This window comes from Hirundo rustica, chromosome 17 (genome assembly GCF_015227805.2).
Source record: "Hirundo rustica isolate bHirRus1 chromosome 17, bHirRus1.pri.v3, whole genome shotgun sequence".
Lineage (NCBI taxonomy): Eukaryota > Metazoa > Chordata > Aves > Passeriformes > Hirundinidae > Hirundo > Hirundo rustica.
The window spans coordinates 3,225,854-3,252,511 of NC_053466.1; the positions used below are offsets into that span (position 1 = coordinate 3,225,854).

Below are 26,658 nucleotides of genomic sequence, written 5' to 3' on the forward strand. Positions count from 1 at the left end.
CTCACTCCACGAGCTAAGAAATTCCTCTTGCAGGACACCTCTGAGAGCTGGGGATGTGCAGCCACTGCAGGGCAGCAATAACTGGGATCTTTATTCCCTGTGGCACAGCAGCAGCTGTGCTACAATGAGATTCCACAGGGCAAATTTCTTTCTATCAAATGCTTTCATTTGTTTGTGTCCAATGTTACACATCACGAGTCTGTAGTGCCTCAAATGTTGTTCTTCAATGAAGCAGCTCAAATAATGAACAATTAACTCGAGTTTTACATCCCATATATAGGATTTGGTTTGCACCGTTTAGGAAATAAATACACAGTGGGGCCACAGAAATAAACTTCATAAAGCTATCAATGAAAAATAAGAGCAGAATCAAATATTCTATGAACAAAGCCACTTAACAGTCCAAGTATACTTGTAATTAAATGAGAATTCTCTTCCAATAAAGACTTTAATATCATCTCGTGTCCTCAGGTGACAGAACCCTCCAACAAACAAATTATTTCAAACTATGCTCCAAGGATTTGCTTTAATTCCCTTCAGCAATTTAGTAGCAACATTCTCATGTCAAGTTTTGCACATGCCAAATATTTAATTTTGACCCAATATCTGCTTTATAAGTCAAGATACCAGAAAGGTGCTGAAAAATAATTTAAAAAAAATTAAGGTAAATGAACCCACAAAAATGAACAGATTTAACACTGAAATACTTACAATTCTTTTTTAAGTTCTTCCACTTTCTTGTTCTCCAGATTTAGAAGCTCTTTTGATTTATTAAGTTCCTCTTCATTTTTCAGGTTGTTTTGTTTAAGCATGTCCAACTTAAAGAGGAAAAAAACCCTCATTACACCAAGGAAAGCACACAGTTCTCAGGAAACAACCCTCAGCCAAATGGGGGCTCGAGCTCCTCCATTTTCCATCTTTAGCCCCTAAATTAACCCAGCCTGTCTGCACTGATGTGTTATGAGACCTTCTGCTTTCAAACACAGCAGCACAAAGAATTCCAAGTCCACTGGAGAACAGTTTCCAGGAATTTGGTGCCAACGCCCCAAGGTAAAGCCCAAAGCACCTCACCTCCTTTAACTGCTGCAGCATTCAGAGCATTATTTGGTTTTTAAATGCAGAGCTTGTTGCTAAAACCAGCTGTCCCCTTGATCTTGACTCCTCTAAGGTAACTCCTAAATCCTGCTTTTCCATACCTTATTTTCTGAGAGTCAGGAGGGCTGAATGCTGTGCCTGCACCCCCAGGAAATGAATTCCTTGCAGGGATCTCGTTGCATGGGACAAAGCGTTGCACGTGGATTTCCTGAGCTCGTGTCCCCCACGGGAACAGCAGGAGCTCGTGGAGCTGATTTGTTTGCATGCCCCACAGAGTGTATTTATTACATAACAGATAATCTGCAGCCACTCTCATGGCATTGCAGGATGCTGTGGATTTTTTTTAATCCAGAAAGGGAACCCCTCCCATATGAACGTCACCACTTCTAATTCTCATGGCAGATCCCGCCGGAATCGCCCCCATTCCAGCACTGAGAGCAGCCCAGCTGGTCACTCCCAGTGCTCTGGGAGAGCAGAACATCAAGGGGTGAGGACATCCTCCCCTTCCTCGGGCCCTGGAGCAGCACAGAGCGGTGGGAAAACACAGATCCCAACGGGAACTCCTGCACCTTGGACTGACACCGCATGCAAAATACAAAATAACCATGGCTACAAAACCACGTGCATTTTCCATCACTCTGCACTCATCCAGTGATTTTTCACAGTGGGAAAATGATAGAATCCTCTCCTGCCTATTTCAATTCTCTACAATTCAACAGCTGCTCTCACAAACCAGGCAAAACTTTTCACAGAAAAGCATTTAATGTGATTACTTCATTCTGCAGCTTCTGGTTTGTCTGTCTCGATGTCTCCAACGAGGCCAAAGTTTCAATCTTTTCTTTGTGAATGGCATCCTTCTCCTTGGTCACCTGCTCCACTGCCTGGGAAACATCTTCTGCCAGTTTGGTCACCTGGATATAAAGTGAGGTGGGGAAAAAACCCAGTTATTCCCAACAGCAACTCTGATAGCAAAAGATCAATACTTTATGCCCAGCTCCGTGGTTTGTCAGCTGCTTCCCAGGTAAGTAAAGACTTCAACTGGGAATTTATTTGCATTTTGGAGCTGCATAAAGTATATAAAATGAACTGAAGAGAAGATTCAGTTCCATGCAGAAACAGATCATAACCCCATGCTCGTGTTACCACTGAGGAACTCCTGCTATTTTAATTCCTGGATTTCTCATTACCACCAGTGAGATTCCTCTCAGACCTCTCACCTCTTCAGGCAGCAGTAATTCAACAGATATTCACTTCCAACAGCCTGGTTTATTTTCAGAAAAGATGGAATTACAAAAACTCAAAAATTTGGAAAATAACAGAATTAGAGATAAAGCCAATTACTGAATTATTTCAGTGTGGTTCATTATGGCCTCATAAAGGCAATACTTCACAATGATATTAAAATATTTAGGCAGGTGTAATCTATAGGATCTCCTGATTCCAATTTGCATTCAACATGATTTTCTGTGCTTCAAGCCACATAAACTGAAAATCAAAGTATTTTATAAGAATTTGTTGGTGGTGAATACAAAACACTCCTGTGAATAAAAAGAACACCAGATTTGTCAATGTCTTTCCCATTCTCTCACTCTGCTTTTATCCAATTACATTTACAGGAGCAGCACATTCTTTGTAACTCACATTTGCAGTTTGCTGTAAGTGAACACAAAATTGCACAAAGATCCAATCTAAAACCTTATCTATTACTACTTTATATTTTAAGCTGCAGAAGGAGCTGCTCAATGCCTCCTACCAGATTCAGGGAACACAACTTCCTTTTATTCACAGTTTATGTTGTTTTCTTGCAACATTCAGCAGCAACAGAGGCTTCTGTAGTTAAAAATATATATAAAAAAAATAGTAACTCGCACCAACCCCCAAGTACCACACCGAGAGGGCCCACCACTGCCGTGTGTTATGTAGTGCTGAGTGTGCAGTGAAGGGCAGACAGGACACCAGGGGTTAGTGCTCAGCGTTAGTAGAATCAGCCCCAGACTTGACTTTTAACTAGGAATTTCAATACCTCTGGTTTCTGTACTACTGCTTGGGCCTGGAGAGCCTCAGTTTCTTTTACTTTCAAAATCAGATTGTTCATTTGTTCCTGCAGCATCTGATTTTGGCCCTGAGACTCCAGCAATTTGCCTGAGAGGTCACTATTAGTTTGTTCTAAAAGTTTAACCTCCTCACACAGTCTGTAATAATCCTGGGAGAATTCCCACTTATTCAGTGTTCCCTCCATACTGATGATCAGACTTTTCTGCTCAGCCCTCAAGCTGTCCAGTTCCTGAAGGAACTCATTTTCCTCCTTTTCCATCAGCTTTATCTCACGTTTAAGAATATCCATCTTCTTGCAGATGGAGTGGTGCTGGTCCAGGAATTCTGTTGCTGAGCTGGACAAGAAAGCAAAGTCAGCCTTCAGTTGCTCCATGCTGGAAGTGAGCTGCTCTTTCTCTGCACAGAGGGTTTCTTTCTCTTTCATTATTTCCACCAGTTTCATTTCAGATTTTTCTTTATCCTGAATTAAAAGGTTCTTCTTAGCCAGAATGTCTTTATTTTTCTCTCTCATCTCTTCTAGCTCCTTCTCTAAGCAGCAGATGCTCCTTTGAAGTTCCATACATCCCAACTGAAACGATTTCTCGTCCAGTTTTCGAGTTTCCTTTTCTAAGATTAAGGTTTCTTTCATTAAACCAATCTCTTTGTTTAATTTCTGACACTCCTCCTGCAGCTCATCCCTCTCCCTGGTCAGCATTTCCCTGGCAAAGGAGCAGGACTGCAGGGAAGACGACAGGACCTGCTCGGTGCGTGACGCAGCAGCCAGCTCACCTTCTAGCGCTCTTTTGGCATCCTGGGCCTCCTTCAGAAGATTGGAAAGGTCACATTTACAGGCCATTAACTCTTGATTTTCTACAGCCTTCTTACTGAGTTCTTCCTTCAGGGCTTCAATGGAATCCTGGAGTGTGGCATTCTCTTGGGCCAGAGCGTTCTTGGATGAGAGGTCCAGCTCACGTTCTCTCTTCAGATCAGAAACTGCCTTTGCACAAGACTTGTGCTCATCGAGCAGCTCCAAGTATTTTGTCTCCAGTTCCCTCTTCTCCTGGAGAAGAGCTTCATTCTGCTTTTCAAACTGCAACGACTTCTGAAGGACAGATTCCTTTTCCAAGGTCAGTTTGTTCACTTTCTCAGCGCAGATTTTCTCACAAAGCTCAGCATCTGCTGAGGCCTTTGCAAGCTTCTCAGCAATTGCCTTATTTTCATTGAGAAGTTGCTCCCTTTCAGCCAAAAGTCTCTGTTCTGATGAGAAAAGAGCCTCTTTCTCTTGATGTAAGTGATTACACTCCAAACTGAGTGTCTCCCTTGAGGCTTTCATTTCCTCAAGGAGACAAGTGAGACTCACAAGGGAATTCTCCAGCTCCATGGTGTCTTTCATCACTTTGGTGAGCCGAGTTTCCATCTCCTCTTCTCTCACTTTTAACACTTGGTTTTCACTGACTGCTTTGTCTAAACTCACTTGCAGCTTTTCTGTGCCTTTGAGGAGCATCTCCTTCTCCTCCTGCAGGCCCAGCAGGACCCTGCCCAGCTCCTTCTCCAGAGCTTTGTGTCTGTCCTGAAGGGCCAGGAGCTCCCCGAGGGCTGAATCTCTCTCTGCAGTCAGAGCTGACACTTGTTGCTGGAGCTCCCCTTGGTCCCTGGCCAGGGCCTCACAAGAACTTCCCAGCTTCTGGATAACATCATCTTTGTCTTTAAGAACTGCATCTTTCTCTTCCAAAAGTCTCTTCTGATAATTGTCCAGCTCTTCCCATTCTTTGACATGTTTCTGACACGCCACATCCATGGCATCTCTGCTGGCCTGAAGTTCCTCCAGCTTTTGGAACAAGGTGAGCTCCGAGGACTTCAGAGCCTCATTTTCCTGAGCTGCCTTCAGCAGCTTTGCCTGCACTGCCTCGAGTTCAGACAGTAATTTGCTTTTCTCAGAAACCAGTGCTCCCTTTTCTGTGCTCTCCTGCTGGCTTTTGGCCTCAGCTTCCTCCTTCTGCTTTAGGATTCTTTTATTTTCTCTCTTCAGTTCTTCTTGGTCTTGCTGCATTAACAGAATCTTTGATTCCAATTCTTTAAGTTTTGATAACAAGGGACCTCTCTCTAATTTTAAAGTATTCCCCTCCTGTGCCAAAGTCTCTTTTTCTGATATCAAAGCCCTCATCTTGTCTGACATTTGTTCCATTTCTTTTCTGGATGAGGCTAACACAGAGCTTAAGGACTAAAGAAATAAAGTCGGGGAGAAGGGAAAACAAAAATCAAGTCAAGCAGACGAATGAGAAATGTGCTTTAAGGGCAAATAGAGCAACTGTAATTTAAGTTTTAAAAGTGTATACACTGACACACAGTGCCTGTTTGAACTCAACTGCTGACAGACACCCGTTACATCACAGAACAAGCATCATCCACAAGAAGTTTTTAATGGCTAAGTAATATTTTTAAAAAACATGGTTTAAAGGTTCCTCCATCCAAAATTTCATGGCATTTATAAACCACTCTCAATAAATTGACTGACTGTAAATTATTCAAAAGAATAGCCACAGAATTATTTCAGGAGACTTTAAGTGAATTGAAATGCATGGAGTTCTATTAGAAACTGACTTCCAATTCTCAGTTTCACCTCCTCATGATTTTTCCAAATATATGTCGTTATAACCCCTTTAATTCAAAACACCACATCAGTGCCGTCTGTATTGTGTGTCAATTTATACACAAAATAATTTGCTAAAGATTATAGCAAATAATTGCTGAGGGATGAAAGCAAGCAGTAAGGTCAAAGAAACAGGAAGAAAAATCAAAATTGCTACAGTCAAGCTACACACTGAACATCTGCAGATCACACTACAAAAAAAAAGGTGTGTAGCACTTCTTAATGAAGTGGTTCACAATGTATCTTAAAATCCAAGCATATAAAAACCAGGGAATGACATCTGGCTCCAGCTGGCTGTGCTGAGCCAGATCTATGAATATAAAATATTAACCGATACCAAAGAACTGTATCTCATCAACTCTTGTGTAACTGAGAGAAAAACTAACAATCAGTTTGTCCTGTGGGCTTCTCCTCCCTAACCCATACCCACACACCCTGGAAAAGCTCAAAACAGAAACACTGCAAAAATCTGCCTTTGAAAGGCTGAATCAGAGAGAAAACGAGTCTCTGAGACAGAAAATTGAAACTTCAAGGCCCTTGCAGAGTGACAGAAGCCACTTACCCTGGCCTGCTCTGCTTGTTTCTGCAGCTCCTCAGCCTGTGCCTCCAGCTTGCTGTTTCTGCTCCGGGCACTTTTCAGTGCCTCTTCTGCATCCAGCAGGCTCTGCTTAAACTCCTGGATTTCTGCATCGTGCTTAGCCATCAGCTCAGAAGCTGCTTTTTCATGCTTGGCCTGGAGATCTTTGAACTGATGCTGTGTGGTCTCAATCAGCGTTTTCTGGTGGAAGGTAAGGCAGTAAAAGATAAGCAGCAGTGGGATCACATTTCTGCACAGTTTTAGTGCTTTTAAAGTCGTTCTTACCATGCCTGTTAATTGATCCTGCAGAGTTTTCACTTCTGCTTGATGAATCTTGAGAGTTTCCTGCTGACTCTGCTCAGCTTTCTGTGTTGTCTGCTCCACGTTTTTCTCAAGCTGAGCAGCCTTTTCATTTGCTTTTGTAAGCTCCAGTTGTATTTGCTCCAACTGCCTGGAAAGACCAAATGAAAGAACATCACTTTTTGCTGACAGCACCACAAGCACAGAGATGAAAGAGCCAGGGTTGTGCTGAAGTTCTGTATTCTGACCAAGCATTTAGAAAGAGATTTAATTGTTTAACAGATAGAGAGTGTTCTGCTAAATTCAATACACACAGGGAAGACGAAGTAACTTTGCCTCCAGTACAGGGTTTTGAAAGGTAAAGAACAATTATTGTACATACAATTTTTAGCTGGAAAAAGCCCCACATTTTCTCTCACAAAAATGTCACCCAAGTTTTTTTTATATCTAAATAAACTGAGTTTATCAGGTAATCAAATAATCATGGAGCACAATCACAAAACAATCTGGATTACTCAAGAGGTCATTTACTCTGGGCAACAAGAAACACGTTATGTAAGAATTTTGGAATTAGCGGTGCTGGATGCTCTTCGAATCACTCCCATGAGACTGCTTTGATTGATTTACTTTGCTAGAATAAGCTCACTTGTCATATCAATGTGACACTCAGGAGCATCTTGTTCAGATATTTACAGAAAAATAAAATGAGAAGCTGGGAGCGTGGGAGTGGAGATTTGATGTGACAATGCAGGGACAGTGATGAAATACCTTTCTTTTAACCTCAGCTCATCATTCATTCTAGTGAGCTGGGCAGAGCTGTCTCCTGATGACTTCATGATATCTGCAATGTCATTTTCAAGTTTGGCTTTTGCTTCCATCAGCTGCTGCTCCCTCTCTTCTCGCTCCCTCAGCTTCCTCTCCATCTCTGAGCAAAACAAAGGCGGTTAAGTTGGAAATTTCAGAGGAAGGGTATGCAGAGAACAGCTGGAGGACTGTGAAGAACTAAAACCAGCAATACTGATGCACCAAACCTCACAGATCACCCCTTTAAAACGAAAAATGATTGAACTGGTAACTGCAGCAAAAGGTTAAGGACTCTCCAGAAAGAGCCAGGAGCAGCTGGTCATGAGCCCTTTGTTTCAGATGTGATTCACTTCAGGCCATGAGATGTTGGTACAAGTTCTGCTCTCTCACAGGGGAAGGATGCAATGGAGGAAGAGACCTGCAGGTCCTGCAGGTGAAAGCACTCATCAGCTGTTCAGCAGAGCAGCAGAAAATGCACAAGGAAGGCGACAAGTGAAAAAACGCCTCAGGCCAGGGCAGGCACTGCCAGGAGCAAGGGCAGCACTCGGGATCATTTCTCCAGTGCCAACACCACCAGGCAAGGTTTGCTGCAGGGCACAAATGGTGCTTGGCTCCCCTCTGCACTGGTTTTACAGAGATGTAAAGAGATGAAAGGCACAGCAAAGCCTCCTGCAGGCTACAGGAGCCATGCCAGAGCACAAAGCTGATGCATTTCCAGAACATTCCACATCATCCCTTCCTTACCAGTCAAACTAGACTTGAGCTGCTCCAGTTCTGAAGACACGAGTGCAAACTGCTCTTCTTTTTGGTTCAGCTTTTTCACCGTTTCTAGGCAAGTAAAATTTGGAAAACAAAGTTAGTAATTACTTAATTGCAGACAATTCCACCTACTTGCAAGGTATGTCACCCTTCAGAGAGGCTACAAATAATCCTGTCCTTTCCACAGCCACTGAAGCTGCTGTAACATCAGCTAGGAGCTTGAAAGTGCTTAAAAAAGCCGTTTTGTTGGCTTTTAATTTCTGCAGTTTTTTAGTTCTCTGTTTATTTTAGCAACACATACCTTGCATAGCTTGTTGAACATTCCCTGCTTCATCAGCTGCACTAGTAAACTTTTCTTTCTGAAAAATTGATAAAAAACTTAAGGTAAGGCTTGGTAGTAACAGGACAATTCAACCACTGAATTTGTATTGGGTATTTTTTCATGTACTAAATAGAACAGTCTTTGCTCCTGTCATAAACAGATCTCAGGTTTTTGAGTTACAGCTTAGCACAGATCTTCCCTTGGCTGCAAATCCCTCAACATTTAAAGCAACTCTTCCATCAGCTGCCACAGAGCCCAGGGTAGGAAACAAGAGTTTGGGGACACCTGCAGCCCTGTGAGCCAGCTGCTACCAGTGTTCTCCAGTTCTGCCAGCAGGAACTGATGCCAGATAATGAAGAAAAGAGAGGATTTTCAGGAAGGCAAGTGAGGCCCTTCCACCAAGTTTGAGTATTTACTACTGGCCATGGAAAGACCAAAAATCTCATTGTTTTGTTACTAATGCCAGTGCAGTTCCTCAGGGAAACCCCACCCAACACCACGGTATTTGGAAATTTATTTAAATGAGAAATGTCTTTTTAAACCATTTATAACGAGTGTGTAGCAAGCATTAATTGGTGCAACAGCTACAATAAAGGGCCATTAAGTGTTCCTTAATGAGCAGTCTAAATTTAAACTGCTGCCGCTTTTGATTTGGTTTAATTTTATCTGCAATCCATAAATAGATGAGTTCTATTTAGACAAAACACCTGATAACAGAGGACTGAGGTGAAATGCTCTTTTCATTCTGAGACAGATCCCATTAGCCATGAACCCTTCCCATTTTTTTTCCACGAGTAAAACACCTTTGGAAGGCTTTGGTCAGAGCTGATCCACAGATTTCCATCACACTCTCACCATGAAACCCAAAAACCAAAGAGAAAAGTCAAAATTTTGGGGTATTACTCACCAAAACTTGAAGTTCCATTTCCAAAGAATCTTTAACTTGATTTACTGCACTCAAGTTTTTCTCAAGGTCAAGAAGCTTTTGCTCTTTGCCCTGCAGTTCTTTGGCCAGATTACTGGCCTAACAAAGGTGATGAAATGGAGTAAAATAAAATGACAAACATGAATGAAAAATTAGGAAAATTAAAAGGTGAATCTGAAAGAAATAACTGTAATATTAAAATCACTCTAAGATGACAAATTTAAAAAAAAAAAAAAAAAAGGAAGAAAAAACCATGATGGGTTAACTGAGTGAAGCTGATTTCCACTGATGACAACATACATCACAGCATTAATTAAATCTTGGAATCAATTTGAAACCATTAAAATTTAGTTCCTTTGGCATTAATTGTGAATACATTATTTAACCGCAGACAGCGTGTATTTCTGAATACGCTCACAATTTCAAAGTTTCAGCATTAGTTCCATCAGCAGTTTTGGTTCTTTATTGGTTTCATTTTTTGAACTGATTGATTTGGCTGATCAGATCAATGCACACACACGGGGAAGGGATCTTTCCAAGGGCTCTGTACCACACCCAGGGGTAGTGCAGAAACCCAGTGTGGCCTCAAAAAGAGAGACAAAGGTAAAAATTTGCCATCTTGGAACCACCTGTGAAGAGTTCAGGAAAGCTTTTTCCAGTTATTTTCCCACTACTCTTCACTACCATCAGCTTCAAAGAGGTATCTCACCCAAACTCAAGGAAAATCCTTTGTCAAGTCAGAGTGGCTCCAAAGTGCTGTGAGACAGCGCCAAAAGCATCCCTGCAGAGCCTGGGCTTGAAGAAAAGTTCCACCAGGATTTTCTGTGCTTTCTTTTGTTTTAAAAGCCTCTTCCATCACCTTGTCAGAGGAGGGGAAAGGTAATGAAGGAAGTATTTCCCCACTGAGTCCCAATTCCCCTTGTCTACCCCCAAAGGTTAAACCCTTAGGATGTGTGGACCCTCCCCTTAAACAAACCAACCAAGTAACTTTTCCCTATCAGGAAGATTTCAGCACAGAGATGCCCAAATCTGCAGCAAGGAAGAGCAGAAGGAATTTCTTCCTTTTGCTTATTGGTGCAGGTGGAGCAGCAGAAACCTGTTGAGATATGACCCAGTTAATGCTCCCCTAAACCTCCTCAGATGGTCCCAAGATACACATTCAATAAAAGTCGTTTTTTCTGTGATGTATTTCCTACAGCAGATTAAAATGGTACAAATGCAAAACAAAAGCAAAAGAAAACGAAAAGGATGGATGTTGATACAAACCTGGCTAATTCCATCACCCTTTTCAGTCTCTAAAGCCTGAATTTGTCTCTCAGCTGCCTCAAGCTGCTTGCTAAGTTTCTCGATTTCCAATTTACCTTCAGAATTGGCTTTCTCAAGTGCAGCAAGGTCCAAAAGCTTTTCTTCAGCAGCTTTGATCTGTGGTGTAAGACTATCAATAACTTTGGTTTGTTCATTGTACTTGGCTTGCAGTACCTCTAGCTCCTTTACCTTTATCTCAGCTTCCTGCAATTTGTTTAAAGTGTCTTCCATTTCTACTAGATGCTGATCTTCCACACTTTCCAGTTTGGTCTTCAGGCTTTCCAGGTTTTGCTCTTTCTCCTCCGTGACTGCCGCCAGTTTTGCTTTCAGCGACTCGATCTCTTTCAAGTGATGAGATCTCTCATTTTCCTGCTTCACTTTTAGGTTTGCCATTTCGTTCTCGTAGTCTAATTTCATCTTCTCAATCTGAGTCTTTAACTCGGCGAATTCTGCCGTCTGAGCCCCAACACCTTTGCTGAAAGAAACTTTCAGCTCTTCCATTGCTTGCTGGTGGGAGGCGATTGCAGATTCCAGCTTGGACTTCCACAGCTCTATCACGTCAGAATTCTCCTTGTTGGCGTGGTCCAGCTTGGTTTTCAAGGATTCATTCTCTTTTGCCATCCTCTCGTTTGAAGCTGAAAGGGACTTGATCTCTTTCTGCAAGGCTTCCTCGCTAAGGCCAAACTTCTCTTTCAGCGAGTTCATCTCGTTCTGATGTTCTTTGCCGGCTGCTGCCATTTTTTCTTGCAAAGAACTGATTTCTTGGAGCAAGGAGAGAGAAGTGTCCACGTCGTCGATGTGTTTGCTGGAATCCAACCTCCCCCGGAGCTCAGCCACCTCCTTCACCCTCAGTGCCAGGTCCCTCTCCAGCTCCATGATCCGGGACTTCTCCGACACTGTGGCCACCTATGATCAACGGCATTTTGAGAAAAGGAGAATTATAAAAGACACATTTCATACAAAGACACTCAGGACTTGCTGAAAAGCTTCCACCGAGCGTTGCAAATTGCTTCAGAAAGGGAAAAATGTCCACAATTCATATGACAAACATCTTTTATTGTCTATAAAAATAGAATTTACTAGCATTTGTTCTTCTGGTATTATCTAGAAATAACTTATTAAAAAACCTACAAACCACCCTGATGGGTATTACCAATGATTAACAAAATGTTCCTCAGAACCATTTTAAAGACTGGAAAAGAAATGGAGAACCTTGAGGTTTGTGTTGAAATAATTCCTTCCAAATCCATCTCACATCAGCTACAAGACTGTCAGAGAAAGTGATAAACATATTTTGAACTGATAAATCCTCTGAAATCCCTTCTACACCTGCTCCATTCTCCCTGAAGAAGTGTCCTCACACTATCTGAGCTTTTCACTGACTGTTGGAGCAGTTTTTGCTACAGCAGAGCTCCCAGAATTAATTCTAAGCAGGAAGTTAGTGCTTTGACCTCCTGGAAAAGGTATTACTTACCCACAATTGCTCTTTAAAAGTACTTATTACACATTAAATTGTTGGGTTTATATCCATCCTGTTTTTTTTTTATTCATCCTGAACTTCAAGAAAATCCCCATGTGTGAGTATGAATATATGTCTGTGTGTATATATGTATATATATATATATTTCTCTTTAAGAACTGACATCTGCTGAACTTCTGACTTGGTACAAAGCACGTCAGTAATATTCCGACAGGCAGCAGTATTACTGGCATATCCATTAAAAATCATATCATTGGTGGGGAAAAAAGAGCTAAAAAGCCACTGCAAACCCTGATTTAGCAGAGTAAGTAGTGCAGCAGCTACTGAAGAGCTCAGAAACCAAGCCCCAAATACTCAGTTTGTGTTAAAAGGACTGGCTTGTTCACTCTTAGCTTTTTTGGGTTTAACGAACCCTGCTAATTTTTAAAATGAGCTCCTGAATGTTCCCTTCTGCCAACTCACGGTCCCATCCTGCTACTTTTGGATCCAAGGATTACTTTTGCAGTGTGAAGACGTCTTACCTGAGTTCTTCAACGAGTCACACGTCCAGGCACACACACACCCCCCAGGGAAGCTCAAAATTAATCTAATTTTTTACAGCGTTCCAGCTCTGGCTACGGCAGGAGCAAGGAGCCGTCCCAGCACGCGTCAACCCCGGCATCGCGCCATCAGAAATCTTCCGCGACACGGGTCAGGCTCGTTAATTCAAACAGGGAAAAAACCATTACCCTAGTGTCTTCTAACTCCCTCTGGAGTTTGTCAGCTTTGGTCTTTTCAAAGAGCAGGCTCTGTTCAAGCTCCTTAATGCGGGCATGCTCCAGTTTGGTCTGCGTCTGTTAGTGGAGAGGGAGAGGAAGAGAACACAACGGTGCCACCATCACATGCCAGCACAAGAGGAGGAGCCACATGCAGGCCGTGCTGCCAGAGCCTTCTAACAGGTGAGCAGAGAGGATGCAAGGGGCGGAAATGGACAGGGAAATGCCGTGGATGAGGAGGATGGGCTGAAGGTGTGAATGGATGGGCGCGTAAAAATGAAATCGAAACGTGGGAAATAAATAAATAAATGGATGGATAAATAAATAGCAAACGGAGAAATGTGAACCAAAAAAAAAAAAAGTTTCATGCAGCTGAGTAGACGTTATTTATCAGTACATGAAGTTTTCAGCACGAATTAGAATAGTTATGTCAAAAAAATATATTTATGTGCACATAGATCTCTTTCTGTTCTAACAGGATAGTAATTCCCTTTCCTTGTCATCTTACTACCTTCTTCCTTTAATGTGTTTGGCTGATTTTATAAAAAAATTTACTTTTTAACAAGGGGACAGAAATTCTCCACTCAAGCTCATGTGACAAATCAAAACTTTAACTTTCTTTTTTTGATAGTAGCTGTCTCTTAAGTCTCAGCCATAAAAATGCTTCTGGCCAAGACCTGGGAACATGAAGGCTCCTCTGTGACTATGGCTTGAATTATCTGAACAGAAATAGAAAGAGAATTGTTGTCTGTAACTTCAAAACCCTCCTCTTTTTTTCCCCTCTTCTCCTCTTTGAGGGAGGAAGCAAGCAACGAGATTCCTCAAAACCAGATTAAAAAGTGAATCAGCCTGGTTGCTCTGCAGTTACTGATGTCTAAATATATTGAAGAATACGTGGAAGTAAGAAAAAAGTAAGATCTTTGGAATTCTAACAGGTTCCTAAAGAGAAGCAGGACACAGATGGACCTAAGTGAGCAGGTACCTTGTGCCTTTTGCTTACAAACAGAATTTATAGCAAGAACACAGAATATTTGATATTCTGCCTTGATATCCAGATATTCCCTGAGGCATGCAAGAGAGCCTGAAGTTTGGGAGATGCAGGGAAAGCCCAGCAGGTAATTCAAACCTGACCTGCACCTCTGAAGTAAGGAAGAGAAAAAAGATGAAAGAGAAATATCAAGATGGGGATGAGCTTCTTTTCTGCTTCTCCAAACGCAGAATTCCTTCTGGCAGCAGCAAGTTCTTCCTGGCCAAAAGCCTCCAGACATCCAAGGGGGTTAAATTTTTAAACGGTTGAAAAGAGTTGGCTGTGTTATGGTGGAGTTCCTTGGTCCACAAACACTTCGAAGTTGCTCCTTAGGTTTGTTGATGTTTTAATTCTGCAGCAGGTCTGTTTCTCTCTCAGTGGAAGATCTTCAGGGTATAATGAGCAAAAACGCTCCAAGAACACAAATTATTCTTTTTCCTGCCCGTAGCCTTTGAAAATAGAATTGAGTATTCTAAGGGAAATGATATTTAGTAAGTGGCTACAATTCAGTTTTCTCTCTGACACGGGTCAGTATTACCACAACCAATTTGTAAGTAAGCCTGAAAAACTGCTTTAAAAGCTGGAAATTCAAACCTTACTTGCTGTAATTCACCAAGGGAATCCACTAAAACCCAAGAAATCCCAAACCTCATGGTTACAGAATTCCCCCTGTGTGCCTTTGGAATATGTAACCTTGAAGTTTTTTATGCCACATAAAACCCAAACTCTTTGACCATTAATTTTAAAGACAGTGCTTTACTGCTCCAAAGATCAGACCATCACCGATTACTGTCCTTTTTAAAATCCCATCTCTTATATACTACAAAGGCAAGTAAGTTAAAATCCTGCCAAAATGGAAAGAAAAGATTTAAAAAGAATACTCCAGAAATCTTTGCTTGACACCTTTTTCTTCATTTAGAGCATGAGAGATTATCCTTTAATCAAATCTGATTTCCAAGGGACAGGTTCCAGATTCCCTGAGGTAAAAATCACTGCAAAATTTTGAACTGCTCAAAATTCTCTCCTGATGATGTAGAGAGAAATTCTTACTGATTATGGTTCTCTTTGAGGAAACCCAGAACACAGGGATCTGAGGAGAGAGAGTACCCCAAAAAGAAGAAAAGAATTTGATTGTAAACCTTAGTGTGGATGGAAAAGAAAGGCAGGAAAGAAAAAAACAGATAACAAAGCCAAAGGAATCATCTTCCCCTTCTCCAGAGCTTCCCAGTTAGGGAAGTGATGTGGAAATGGGATTCTTGCTCTGCCTTGAACCTCCAAGAATTCCACACAGACTTTGGAGGCTGGACATCAGCCTTCTCCAACACTTGTGTGCTCTGGCTATTCTTCCACTCCGGAATAAACCTCCCTGTGACATTCTCCATCAAACTGGGAAATTGTGCTGAGGCCACAAATCCTGAGAATCAGTTCTAGGACGGAGCAAGACTCTCTCCAGTCCCCTCGTGCTGGGATACAATCACAGGACACCACCAGGCCAGGGAGTGTCAGCCTGGAAACTCCACTGGAGAGTGGAGATGTCCATTTTTAATGGAAAAATCGGAACAGGGAAGTCAGGACAAAAGGTGGGATCGAAGAAGGAGTGCACAAAACAAGAGAAAGGAAGGGCACATGCAGATTTATTTCTAACAAAGCATCAGCCTGACGGGGAGACTGGAGGAGATCCAGATCCCTGAGGGATCTCTGCAAAGGGAACTCCTGAGGATGCACAGCAGGATCCAGTTCTAGTCCTGAGAACTTCGTATTTTGGCTGAGGATGCAGCAGAGGAGGTAGCCTAAGATAAATTTACTTTTAAAATTCCACTATTCTGAGTTGGGGAAGGAAGAGGGCACCTTAAACATCTTGCAAGGCCATTTCTGTTATCAAGCAACACATTTTTCCTGCATAATTTCAAGAGGAGCAACATGAAGACACAGTAAAATCAGACAGCTTTGCACAGTAATTGTTCAGATTGTTTTAATCATCTCTCCCCTCAGCATTTCATACAGAAAAAAGGAAACAAATATGGGGAGATGAAGAACAGACAGATTTTTTCCCTCAGAAAAATTGTCTTCTATTGAACAGCAGCAGAATCTCATAGGAGAGCAGGCAGGATTTTGTGAAGAAAACAGCTAAAATCCTACATTTAAATTAAAATCACTTCAGAACGCTGATCACTCATGTTCCACAAGCTCCTGGACTCTTGAGTGAGTTGCAAAGGTTTTGACCCTAAAGAATTCTAATGCCCCGCTGGCCCTGCCTGCAGTTAATGGCCATTGCCACGTTTAGTCATTACACACATTCTCTCCAAGAAATGTTGTAATTGCTCTGAAAGCAACATGCACACAAAAACCAGAGTCAATGTCTCAGTAACAGATTATGCAGTTAGTGAATCAGTATAAGCATTTTCTGCACACAATCTGTTAACACGGGATGTCTCTGCACACTGAAGTGCCCTCTTACATTTTCTGGGTCTTCCGAAATCTGCCTCTTTCGCTATCAGTAAAATTGAAACAAACAAACAAACAAAAATGTTTCACCTACAGACTCAGCACTACCATTCCAACACAAACAACAGGAGACGTTTCACCGGCTTGAATTCAGTTTAAACCCCCAAGTTAAGCAGCTTGACAAACCAGAGTCTTTAGGATGGTTTGCCACGACTACCGATTGATTTAACAGAAAATAAAAAACTAAAATATTTCCATGGACTAAACAATAAAAGGAGCATTCTATGAAGAATCTAGATAGGTATCTTAAAATGAATGGAAGACTAAAATAAAAGAAATGTTATATGAAATGAGTATTTTTCATAAGGCTAGCACTTCAAACACAAACGCTTTATAGCAACACAGTTAATTAAGTTTGTACTTTATGCTGTGCAAGAAGTTCTAATATCTTTCTCATTAGACAACAGAGTACAGCAACTAAAATTATCTTGCTTATTAATTGGAATTTTGGGATAAAAAATTAGCAGTGCTCAAATACCTGAGAGCAATCCTTCCCTAAATGTTTTTTTTTCTGATTGTGCAGTAACACACTGTGCTGTAGCCCAACATTACAATTCTATAAACAATAGATAAAGTTGTACACATGAATCGCTATCTAGATTTAATGTGCCAACTCTCAGGAATAACACTCTCCATTAATCAACCTTCCCTAAGGGAAGAACAGGAATTACTCAAGAAATTGATCAAACAGGACAAGTCTTCAATATTCATTTTCAAAGGCATAAATATTAACTTGCAATTTTGTAACTTCAAGATGATTTTTTTCTTAGTGGTTACTTTTAAGAGCAAAAGGTAAAATTTTCAATGAATTAATTTAATTTCTCTAAATAACTACAGCCATTCTATAGCACAGCCTTTGCTAAAGTGTAACTGAATTTGGGGTGCAATCCTGCAATTTTGGGACAAGCGCCTTACTAAAGGATTGCAGAAATGGGAATCATTGTGCCTGGACCAGGATTGCATTTTCTAATGATCCCTGCCTTTCTGTGCCCTCCTGGGTATCCTGTTTACAAAGCTGGAGATATTTTACCTCTAGGTCTCCTTTGGTAATGGATTCTTCTTCCACACGGAACTGAAGGTCTTCAACTTTCCTGTGGGGAGAACTCATTAAAATTCAGGTAATCTTGAGAGAAAATGCTTTCAAGCTCACTTTTCAGTGGAAATCAGACTGACAGTGACAACATTCCCACACCAGCAAACTGGCAGGAACATTAAGGGGAAATCTCTCACAGGAAGCATCAGAGGGAGGGAGAACTGCTGTCCTTAAAACACTACCAGTGCCAAAGCAAGGCATCACTACTCCTGCAGCTCTGAAGAGGGTATTTTGTATTAAAACCCTTTAAAATCCTCATTGATTTTCTTTTTTCACCCTTCTGGATGACCTAAATCAGCAGTTTGATCTCACATTCTATATATTCTAGCATTCATGTAGGAAACAGTCAGAAATTCAGGACCTGTCCAAAGGCCTTCAATTGCATCGAGACTCCAGAACTGAGAAACGTTTCTGGAATCAGGATGAACAGCAAGATGCACAAGAGGAGCACAAGAAGAACATTAATTACACTAATGAGCACAGTTTGGGGTTACCTTTTCTCTTCCTCAAGCTGATTGAGGAGCTCCACTTTCTCCCTGTCAGCTGCCTCCACCATAGCTCGGAGCTGGTCCATTTTTGCCTCCATCTCCAGCACGTGCTAATCAGGAAGAGGAATAAAACCAAAATTTACTAAGCTGGGAAATCCAGGAATCTTTCCCAAGTTCTGCACCTGTACCTCAGTAACCACAATTTGGTGAAGTGACAGAAATGTTATCAAATATGGATACGATCAAAGACCGCGGTGAAGTTCAACAAAAACGAGTTAAATTCAGTTGACCTGGTATCTCATCACAAGGGAGATCTCACAGGTATGGATTATTTTACTTTTAGCACACCACCTCTTACTCCCAGCCCTGTTCAATAAGCAAAGCCCATTTTGGAGGTTAAGTCCATTGCGTTCACTCTGTTTCAGAAGGACAATAACTCTCTTACCCGGTCGTGCCCATCGCGAACCAGAGCCAATTCCTGCTCGATCTCCCCAACGTGACTCGTTGCTTTTGCAACTTCTGCCCTCTCCAGGTCCCTTTCTGCCAGGAGCTGCTCAATGTGCTGCTGCTTCTCCTTCAGGGCCTCCTGAAGGGCCGTGGTGCCCGAAATTTTTCTTGCATACCGGGAAGAAGTTTCTGTCAACTTCACAAAATAAATGCGTTAAAAATCATTCTGCCCCAAGAGAAAGAAAAGGGGGGTGTAGTGGGTATCTCCAGACTCCACAAACAGGGTTAGTAAAGCAAATGCTTTCTGGGACCTACTGTACCTTCTCCTTTTACACTTAAATGACTTCATTTTCCAGAATTTAACGGTGGCCAACTGGAGTGGTCAGAGCCCTGTAAGGAGCAGCAGCCAGAGGAAGAGGCAGGAGGGATGAAGTGAAAATAAAAGGCCTCAGTTGAAGGTGTAGACTCACACAAAGGCTGGCTCAGGGTGTTCCTAAGCATCTTTTTGCATTAAAAAAAAAAGGCAGCTTTCTAACCAGCCAAAAACATCATGGCTCTGGTTACCAGGTCATTATCCTGGGTCACCAGCAACAGTGCAATACTTCCAAATGCTCCCTGAAAAGCTTTGGGAATTCCCACCAGCATCTGGCACTTCTACCGTGGTCAAACCAGCCAGGATGAAGAGCATTTACCATGACCTAAAGCCAGCCTCACAGCTAAAACCATCTGATAAACAACAACTGCTATCTGAATAAAATATATGTTTCTATCACCTGGAATTAAATTACTTCTGGGAAAAAAAATTGGAATATTAAGCTTCAAGAAAGCAGATTAAAATTAATCAGGAGAATTGCTAAAATGAAAGCAGGTTTTCCTTGACCTTGCAGCATCTCTGCCCCCACTGAATGGAATCAGTATCAGGGAAAATTCAGTATGGCCCTATCAGCTACACCCTCACGAGTTCCTGAGCTAAAAGAGAAAGTAGATAACCTGCAATTACAAAGTAAAGTGAGTAACAGCTGTGAAAACAGCAAAAACTGGAAAAAAAAATCCATTGCTATTCATAACGCCTGACTTTAACAGCTGAGAATTTTGCCTAAGTATTAAATGAGAATGACAGCTCAGTTAATTTTTAAAAAACTCCAAATCACAAAGACTTGCTGGTCTATCCTTTAGCTCTGTCCAATCACCCAAAACCAGGAGCATGATCCTTCCAGAGATCAAAACTCTTCAGAGAAACATCAGCATCCTTCAGGCTCAGAAATAAACACCAATTGCATCAGACAGACCCTTAAATCATTGGATCACATTGGATCTGACAGCTGCTTGTATTACACCAGAAAAAGAAAATAGAAACAGCCCTGAACAACTGAGCAGTCAATGTAAGAGTCTAGAAATTCCCAGAGAAGTTTTAGTTTTCCTAGAAACTGAAGCATGAAAAGTCTGCTGGGTCAAAACTGATTACAAGAAATCTTGTTTCCCCAGCAGCTTAACTTTTAAAGAAAAAGCCTCAGAATTATTTGGACAATCCTTTTAACTTGGATGGCCACCAAACGTTCACGCTGCCTGAGAAAAAGAATTGGAAGAAAGCTGGAATTTTAATTCCAGAAATAATGGATTACAGCAGCTTTGTATTTTATGGCCTAAATCATGCAAAATCCCTGGGTCACAAAGAATAGGCAAATACATTTTAGACATTCACAAGGTGTAACTTGGGGGATCACAGCACAGGAATAAAGCATTTGGCTCCACGTGTTAGTGCTGTGATCCCAAACTAGAGGGCACTCTGCAGCTGCAAGTGCAACTTCCAGAACGGATTAAGTAATGAAGTCCCACTGTTTGTGCCAAATAAAAATCCTTTTTGTGGTCAGGTATTAACCCTGGTGCCCTGACCGACTGCTGACCTCTGTTAATCTGCTTCAGTCCTGCAGGACCAGGGGAAGTCACCTCCCTGGGCACCCGCTGGTCAGTGGGACAGTGGGACAGGGAACCTGCTCCACATCACTGGGAGTCACTTCCTCCTAATTAGATCTACCTATGGACTGTGGTTTAAAAAAAAAAAAAAGGAAAAAGCAAGAGCGACTGTGGAAAAATCCAATTATTTCTATGTTTTCAATTGCCATAAAAGAGACTTCTTAAAATTCAGCCTTCCCAGATTTCCGTTTTACTGCTGCAACCCAAGATTAGGACATTTATGTAACAGAGCAACTTCAAAAGAATCCATAGTAAGTGTATTAGGTGGAATTAGTACTGTGTTAGATTTCACCTGAGCCACGGCACTTGGCAACACTCAGCCTTTATGAATTCATAGGATTAAAACCAGATCTAAAAGAAAAGAAAGAGGCTTCTTGTCAGCAGAGACTTGGAAATTGCTCCCGCTGCATTTCTCAGCTGACTCATCTCCTGAACAGCAAAAGGAAATTTTGAACATTTTAGCCAACGTGAAGCTTCCTGCTTCAATGAAACAAGCGCGATCTCTGGAAGCTTCAGTGCACGCCAGATCCTCAGAAAACGAATTAAATGCAGACTGCAGGCAGAGAAATTCGTTTGCGTCTTTAAGCCCCTTTCTTATTGCAATCACTCCGTTAGCCTGAATTAAATATTCAAATATTCAGCTGCTCTCCAGGGCTAGCTAAGATTTCCTCCCTTCGTGCGCGCTTCGAACCAAGAAGAGCACCGCGGAACGCGCGGCGTGCTCCGCCCGCGACCCGCTGCGGCCTCCGGCGAGGCGGGAAGGGGAAGCATGGCCAAGGAAGAAGCAGCTTACGAGTCCTGTGCGGCTGGGCTTGCTGCTTACGGAGGAGGCCACCGAGCTCAGCGAGCTCAGGGAGGAGGCGCTGGGGCTGCGCTTCAGGGCGGCGGGCGTGGGCAGCACCTTGCGCACCGCGGGCTTGGCCTTGGCCGGCGTGGTGGAGGGGAAGCCGATCTTGGTCACCTTGTGCACCGGGGCGAACAGGCCGTACTTGGGCTGGCACTGGAAATACCTTCCAAGGGCAAAGCAAGCAGAGGAGAGAGGGAATTAGCTTCTTTGCACGCGCAGGGGTTGGGGTCGTGGAGAATTCTAGATCAGAAGTGTGAAAGCGTTAAAGGACTCATCCACACTGGACTGAAATCCTATTTAACACCTGATTTGGAAAAGGGACTTTGAGAGGCTGAAACAGCACGATCACATCAGACTTCAGAATTTCAGAGTAAACACTACAGCCCTAGTGCCTAAAAAATTCCATTCACATTCAGTTTTATAGCCATAGCTCTCCCCTTCATCACATTCCTCTGAGCTGTCAACAGATGTGATGGCTGAGAGTTAAAAACACAAATCCGATTTTAATTAAATCAAGTAGTTTTATATTTTATTACATACACAACTCTTATGCATATTTGATGGTATAGAACATATATCTTTGGTTAAATATAGCAAAAGCCACTTGTAATTTTAAGCTGTGATCACCTATGTTAAGGTGGGACAATCCTTGGTTTTTTAATGAGGTAACAGACTGTTCTTTATGGCAAAAAAGAAAGAAAGTGAAATTGTGATGTGAGTGTGACTTCTGTCCCTGCTAGGAACAGGAGCTTCCAGCTCCGGGGATGCTGGAAGATTTCCTTAAGTACAACTATTGGATACCCAGAGTTTTTCTTAACTGAGCACTTCCTTCCAAGCTTAGAAATCAAACAGGCACTTAAAAGAAGGAAATTGTATTTTCCATTACCAGTCTATGAATAAAACTCACATGGGAGGAGAGATCAGCTCGTCCCACGAACGTGAGAGAAGCACTGGCATCAGAGAACTCAAACCATCGCACACCAACCCTCCCCACACCAGCAGACGAGCAGGTTTAGAGCCTCCCTCCCTCCCCTGACTGAAAATTTCATGGAAGATATAAAAACCCAGAAGAGATACAGAGAAAAATCTCATCACGTAAATCTGAGGATGGACTGACCTCGTGCCAGCAACAGCTCCATCATTCTTTCCCAGGGGTTCATCCAGCTCCACTCCACACCATTCTCCTTTAGCAAAATCAGTTTCTCCCAAAAAACGCACGACTCCAGCTTTTGTTCCTCCAACCTAAAGCAGTAAGACACACACCTGCATTTAATGCATTTCCAAAATAAAACACCAAATTCAGCGAAGGAGCTTTTGGCATAACCATGTTCACAAAGCACAGGAATGACATAAGCAGTTCTTATTTCAAACTATGATTTTTTTTTGTCTACGAGTTTATTTCAGTGTTGAACAAATACTGACCTTCACAACCAAAAATGTATTTAACAACACACAGTATGACCAATGTTCTGAATGCAATAGATTTGTGCTAGTTTCACATTAATTTCTACCAGCAGATTAGGATTTCTAAGGTCTGTTTACTTCTCGTTCTAATTCTGTGAGGAAGAATAAAAGAAATGAAACAAGGAAAAAATCCTTTCATATTTTCTCCAAGGAATAATTCAGATAAACTATATAGTACAGCCCTATTGTATTTAAAAAAAAGTATATAAAGCATGATACAGAGTACTTGGCAAAGCTATAGATATAACCAGCTATTTGAATCCTTGGGGAGGAAAGAATCATTTTATCTTTCCTTCACTTTCAAGAATAAAAAAATCCAACCCAAACACTCCTAAACGAAAGCCTAGAAAGCAGTGGCTTTCAAACTTGTATGAAATATTTACAGCCATTCCAATTACTTGCAATGTCTGTGAGCTACAGCTTTTCCTAACACCCAGGGGACGGAAGAATTAAATGAAGCGAAGAAGGAAAAGGTGTTGTGTGGCTGACACTTGCCAGGAAGAGCCACAGGATTCCTGCAGTTCAGGAAGACAATATGTTGTGCCCTAAATTTGTGCAGATCTGCTCAGCTTGCATCTAGCACTGTGAGAACAGGGACATGGTGATGGAAACCTTTTCAAGAGACTGACAGAATTCCACGTGGAAACCGCACCAATGGCTTGAAACTGTCCACCCGTGTTTTCCAGCCAGGAATATTGTGAGACCTTGAATGAAACCTCCTATTAAAGACTGTGAGTCTCCTTCTTATAAACTAAAAAGTAAATTAGTAATTAATATATATTTTTTATAGAAGACATTCTATTTCTTGGGGGAACTTCCCAAGATTACTGGAAAACAACGAGCTCCTCGTGCTGTAAATTAGGGTTCATGATCACAGCACACAAGAGAATTCATGTTATTCCAATTGGGAAGAGGTCACTCACAAGGTCACCTGTGAGGAATCCAGGACTTTACCTGTCCACAAAGTCCCAAGTCAGTGTCCAGGAGCTGCCACAAACATTTGTGCTCCAGCTTCTGGCTCCAGTGGCAAAGAAGAGGCTTCAGCTGATGAAGAAAAATAATCCTAATCCACACAAACCTCAGAAAAACAGAGAGAATAATGAACCTTTTCTGATATTATTCAAGTGGGAAAGGTGGCAGAGGCACCTCTTGTCCACACTTAAGGTGGCAGCCCCTTCTCTGCCATTAGAAGCGATTCTGGAACAACTGCAGGTCACCTTCAGATCCTCTTTAAGTGGCACTGTAGCAAATTATTACTCTCCATGGAATAAAAACACACAAAGTTTACAGTTATCATGACTCAGCCTAATATAGTAACTCACAGAACCTTTGGTATTTGGTGTTCTTGGCAGAGAACACACAAACAAGCACTAGGACTGGCTTAGAAAAAAAGAATTGTAACCACCCAAAGAGCTACAGAGAACCCGGATCTCTGGCACAGTGGTGAGGAGGGAATATATAACACTGATAAAGTATTTCCTGGGAAGAACTACCCCTTGAATTGAGAGATATGGTATTCACCCTCAGACATTAGCGACTTTTTCTAGAGGGTAAAAAGGTACAAACATAAAAATAAATTTTAACTGCACTATCAGTCCATACTTAGTCCCAAGTTCTCCTCCTTATTCCTTTTCTAGCAAGTTTGGGTAGGGCTTTTTTGTCTCTTTAGGTTTGCCTTGTTTTGTTTGGTGTTTTTTTTCTTTACAGATAAATTAGGAACAGATCTTTAGGTGAAAAGACTGGTTAGTTCTGGTTAGAAGCTGTCTCCCCACTCAATTTTGTCCTGTTTTCTATCTGAGAAAACAGAATTAAATCAAAAGAGGCTCTACAAACCCATTTAAGAAATTAGTCAGGAAAACTAGAACAATGGCCTAGATAAGGAGCATTCCTTCCAAGACGATAGTCAGGTTTGGGGTTGCACAGAGAGATTCCTCAAGCTCCATTTCCAGAACCCTTGAGCCAGGCAATGGAATTCTTTTCCTGTTTCACGGTGTGTGTTTGTGTCTGTGGTGATTTTTTTAGACAAACCCAAAATAATTACCTAAACACAGCCACCCGCCACCTTTCCAAAGGGAGGTGAGTGGGGTAAGTGAGGTAAGAGGTGTCTGAAGCACCGTGGTGAACAGGATAACTCCATGCAAGGATTCCCAGGGACAGGAAAAACTGCTGCAATCTGTTCCCTCCAACTCACACTGCAAATTAACCTCTAGAGCAGTAATGCTGCCTCCAGGACCACACAGATTAAACCTGGGCGCAGAATACTCTTCCTTTTCTGTTCCATACCTTGGCCCCGCTCAGCCTCCATGTTTATGTAAAAAATGTGAAGAGTTTATTTTGAAGAGAACACATTCAAACCACAAGCTGGAGGAATGTGGCAGTGCCCAGAGCCCCCTGGACCTGCTCCAGCCCCTGCAGTGCCCGTGACCTGAGCCTGCTGGGAGCCAGCAAATGCAGGAATTCAGATCCCAGACCAGATGGGGCTGCTCAACACCAGATTCCCGAGAGAAGCAGCAGAGTGACTCGTCTTGTAACCATGGTACCTGGGTTATTTTAAACAGGACTCAAGGGAGAATGCCAAAGAATTTCTCTTTTTTTCCAAACCCAGTCCAGCTTCTTTGAGTAACCAGCTACTACATTTCTCTCTCTGCACATGCTGTGTGTCCTCACAAGAGCAGGAATCAGAGCACCCTGGCTCAGAGAATCACTGAAGGTCTATATGAGCAGTTTTGCTCAGTTTTAAGCAAAAACTTTCTAAATTGCAGCTTTAAAGACAGGTCAGCCCTTCTTTATAAAGCCTGAGACTACTGAAGGCTTCCAATCATCCACAGACATCTCTCCCAGAAAGTGTATTTATCTCCAGCTGTAATTAGTACCTGCAAGTGACAACACCTGCCTTGAGAAGAAAATAATAATTTATTCCCTTGGTAGTACAATGTGAGGTGCTACTGTGCAAGCCAGTGTGGTAAAGGCTTTTCATGATGAAAGCTGCTGTACATATACAGACTTAATAGTGCCATAAATGGGAAAAAAGATCCTGACGTGATTAAACTCAATTGTTCCAACAGGTATGAAGAAAGAATTGTACTTACATAGTACAGCACCTGTTATAGAAAAAGTATTTTTTAAAATGGTGAGAATTACAGCAAAAAAAGGTAAAAAACACAACTCCAAAGCACAAATCTAGGTGCATTTGCCAGCAGATCTACTTCCCAGGACCGCATGAAGGACTAAAATAAAAACCATCAGTTTCTAAAAGCAACTGGGGAAAAAACTATTAAAAGGTTACTGAAAGTTCTGTGAAAAAATAGAGCACAGCTACCACACAGACAGTTTTCCATGACCCTCTTTCGTGCTAAGGCAGGTCACTAAATAATGGATAGAGAAAAGAACTGCCAGACCTTTTCTCAGTCAGTTCCCACACTCAATAGAATCAAGCTGTAATACTCCAGAGAATCTAGGTTAGACTCCAGGTCATGGTGAGGTGAGGAATTTTACTTGGAACTCACCAGAGTTATGTCAAACACATGCAAAAAGTGATTAAATTCCATTTATCCAATTACACCTGAGCTAACGTTAATTTGCTGCCAGGTAAAGTGAAATAGCAAAATGGGGTCGGGAAGCTGAAGTGGTTAAAAACCTGGTGAAAGGACAGCGGGGTGAAGACATCAGACCTTGTGGGAACCTCTGTGGAGCCACATTTCCAAAGATAAGGAGAAGCAGGGAACAAATAAACCAGTGTAATCCACAGGAGGAAAAAGAGAGATGGTCTAAAAAATGAGAGTGTGACTTGAGCAGTGCTGGTGGAAA

At 41.9% G+C, this 26,658-nt stretch overlaps 1 protein-coding gene across 3 annotated transcripts in view; it reads right to left on the reverse strand.

The window, feature by feature from the left end:
- CLIP1 (CAP-Gly domain containing linker protein 1) overlaps positions 1 to 26,658 on the reverse strand; it is a 50,792-nt gene that overhangs the window by 13,963 nt on the left and 10,171 nt on the right. For 2 of the 3 annotated variants that reach the window (XM_040080758.2, XM_058422828.1), the window contains exons 4-20: positions 22,505 to 22,629; positions 21,334 to 21,550; positions 18,565 to 18,762; positions 18,126 to 18,229; positions 17,569 to 17,629; positions 16,492 to 16,524; positions 12,980 to 13,084; positions 10,733 to 11,677; positions 9,449 to 9,565; positions 8,521 to 8,578; positions 8,205 to 8,288; positions 7,425 to 7,581; positions 6,642 to 6,807; positions 6,342 to 6,557; positions 3,119 to 5,350; positions 1,869 to 2,006; positions 712 to 818 (exon numbers count right to left, since the gene is read on the reverse strand). In XM_040080758.2, the coding sequence (XP_039936692.1) occupies positions 712 to 818; positions 1,869 to 2,006; positions 3,119 to 5,350; positions 6,342 to 6,557; positions 6,642 to 6,807; positions 7,425 to 7,581; positions 8,205 to 8,288; positions 8,521 to 8,578; positions 9,449 to 9,565; positions 10,733 to 11,677; positions 12,980 to 13,084; positions 16,492 to 16,524; positions 17,569 to 17,629; positions 18,126 to 18,229; positions 18,565 to 18,762; positions 21,334 to 21,550; positions 22,505 to 22,629 (5,063 nt within the window). The remainder of the gene's footprint in view (positions 1 to 711; positions 819 to 1,868; positions 2,007 to 3,118; positions 5,351 to 6,341; positions 6,558 to 6,641; positions 6,808 to 7,424; positions 7,582 to 8,204; positions 8,289 to 8,520; positions 8,579 to 9,448; positions 9,566 to 10,732; positions 11,678 to 12,979; positions 13,085 to 16,491; positions 16,525 to 17,568; positions 17,630 to 18,125; positions 18,230 to 18,564; positions 18,763 to 21,333; positions 21,551 to 22,504; positions 22,630 to 26,658) is intronic. The other variant, XM_058422829.1, reaches the window with a different exon arrangement.